This window comes from Trypanosoma equiperdum (assembly GCF_001457755.1).
Source record: "Trypanosoma equiperdum strain OVI genome assembly, contig: ctg_117, whole genome shotgun sequence".
Taxonomy (NCBI): Eukaryota; Euglenozoa; class Kinetoplastea; order Trypanosomatida; family Trypanosomatidae; genus Trypanosoma; species Trypanosoma equiperdum.
Window position 1 is genome coordinate 1 of NW_027123149.1, and position 1,698 is coordinate 1,698.

The window sequence follows — 1,698 nt, forward strand, 5'->3', positions numbered from 1 at the left end:
AGGAAGTGTAGTGTATATGAAGGAAGTGGTGGGAAAATACCATTTGGAAGCAGTTGAAGAGGGACTCCTGACGTGGGGAACAACTCGTTGCTTTAGTACTGGAATTCGTGTTTATGCGCCACTGAGTGGTCTAGTGATATTGATATCTGATAACCACGTTGTCCAGCGCGCAAATTCGTTGTATTTTAGTGGTGCAGTTACACTGACTGGAAATGGTAACATCGGAGACAACGATAGGCTGTTCTTTCATTCCCTTAATTCTTCATATTCAGGAGCTGCGAAGGACCTTAATGATACATTGGATGAAAGGATTGTTTCTGCTGTATTCGGTGTTGTAACCAATGAGGTGCTCACCACACCGGGTGTTATCTTCTTTGACCCTATGGTGGTTTTTCCTCAGGTGAGCACATTCAAAAGGAATGTCATACACTTCTTCCCTACACTCACCCAAGAACTGTATGTGCTTGCGCAGTATTTCTCACGCTCACCAAATCATATTGCTCACACTATAATTCGGAGTGATGAAGCAGCTGAAGTTGCTGAGGTACTGTCCATGTCATTAATGACTTTTGGTGCATCACTCGGGTCCAGAGTTCTTTTGAATGAACATGTTTCTGATATCCATATGGAGCACTTGAAACATGGTGGTGACGTGTTCATACTCGGACTTGCAACTCCCGATGTGAAAACGATATCAAAATACCTTGACACCCATCCTCAAGCTCGTGTGTTCATAACATTCACGGACTTGCTATTATATTACGAGGAACTGAAGTTAGAGTTCAGTGTGACTGCAAACGCCAAGGCACAGCGCCTGCTTTTCGCCACTAGTTTGCCGCATTGGGCTGACAATAGTTCCACATCAGAAACTATTATTGCTTACCATGAAGCCGTTCCCGATCCGTCACAATGGTCACCAATGTCACTCCGTGGCTTTGCCATTGCTCGAGTGATGCAAACACTTCTGCTACTCATGAAGAAGGTTAGCCCTTCTCTATTGTCTGATGAAATATTTTGGCAAACTTCCTTTGTTGTTGATGATATGAGGTATGGACCCTTTAATGATGCTGATTGTATTGCCAACGGTGTACAGTTGTCTGGTAATTGTGTTTGGAATTATGGTGCCACAGACATATCTGTATGGTCCTTCGGCCGCGTATTGGACCCCACCTTTCCTGTAATGCAGGAGCCGGTGACACCTTCTATTGTGTACAAAAAAATTCGTGTTCAGTTGTCATCCTCTCAGGTAGCTGGCATCATTATTGGTTTAGTTTTCGCGTTATTACTTTTTGTTACCCTTGGAGTAGCACTATACTGTACCATCAGTAACAAGCGTGATAACGAACTAGCACCGAGGCAGTCGACTGATCCTGTGACACTTATTTTTACTGATATTGAAAGCAGCACAGCACAGTGGGCAACTTACCCTGATATTATGACTGAAGCTGTGGCAGCACATCACCGTATGATTCGCCAACTGGTACTTAAGCACGACTGCTATGAAGTGAAAACTATTGGTGATTCTTTTATGATTGCATGTCAGGACCCATTTAAGGCTGTACAACTTGCAGCAGACCTCCAACTTATGTTTTTACATAATGATTGGGGTACGGATGCATTGGATAATTTCTACCGTGAGTTTGAGGAAGCGAATGCAAAGGAGGATAACGAATATACTTCTCCTACTGCATGTCTGGA

The 1,698-nt window shown here is 43.5% G+C and overlaps 1 pseudogene across 1 annotated transcript in view; it reads left to right on the forward strand.

Annotated features, from left to right (window-relative positions):
* Positions 1-880: 880 nt before the first annotated feature.
* Positions 881-1,698, forward strand: part of TEOVI_000013700:pseudogene — a 1,774-nt pseudogene continuing 956 nt past the window's right edge. Inside the window, exon 1 of the mRNA in view lies at positions 881-1,698. This exon is cut by the window's right edge and continues 88 nt beyond it. Coding sequence covers positions 881-1,698 — 818 coding nt within the window.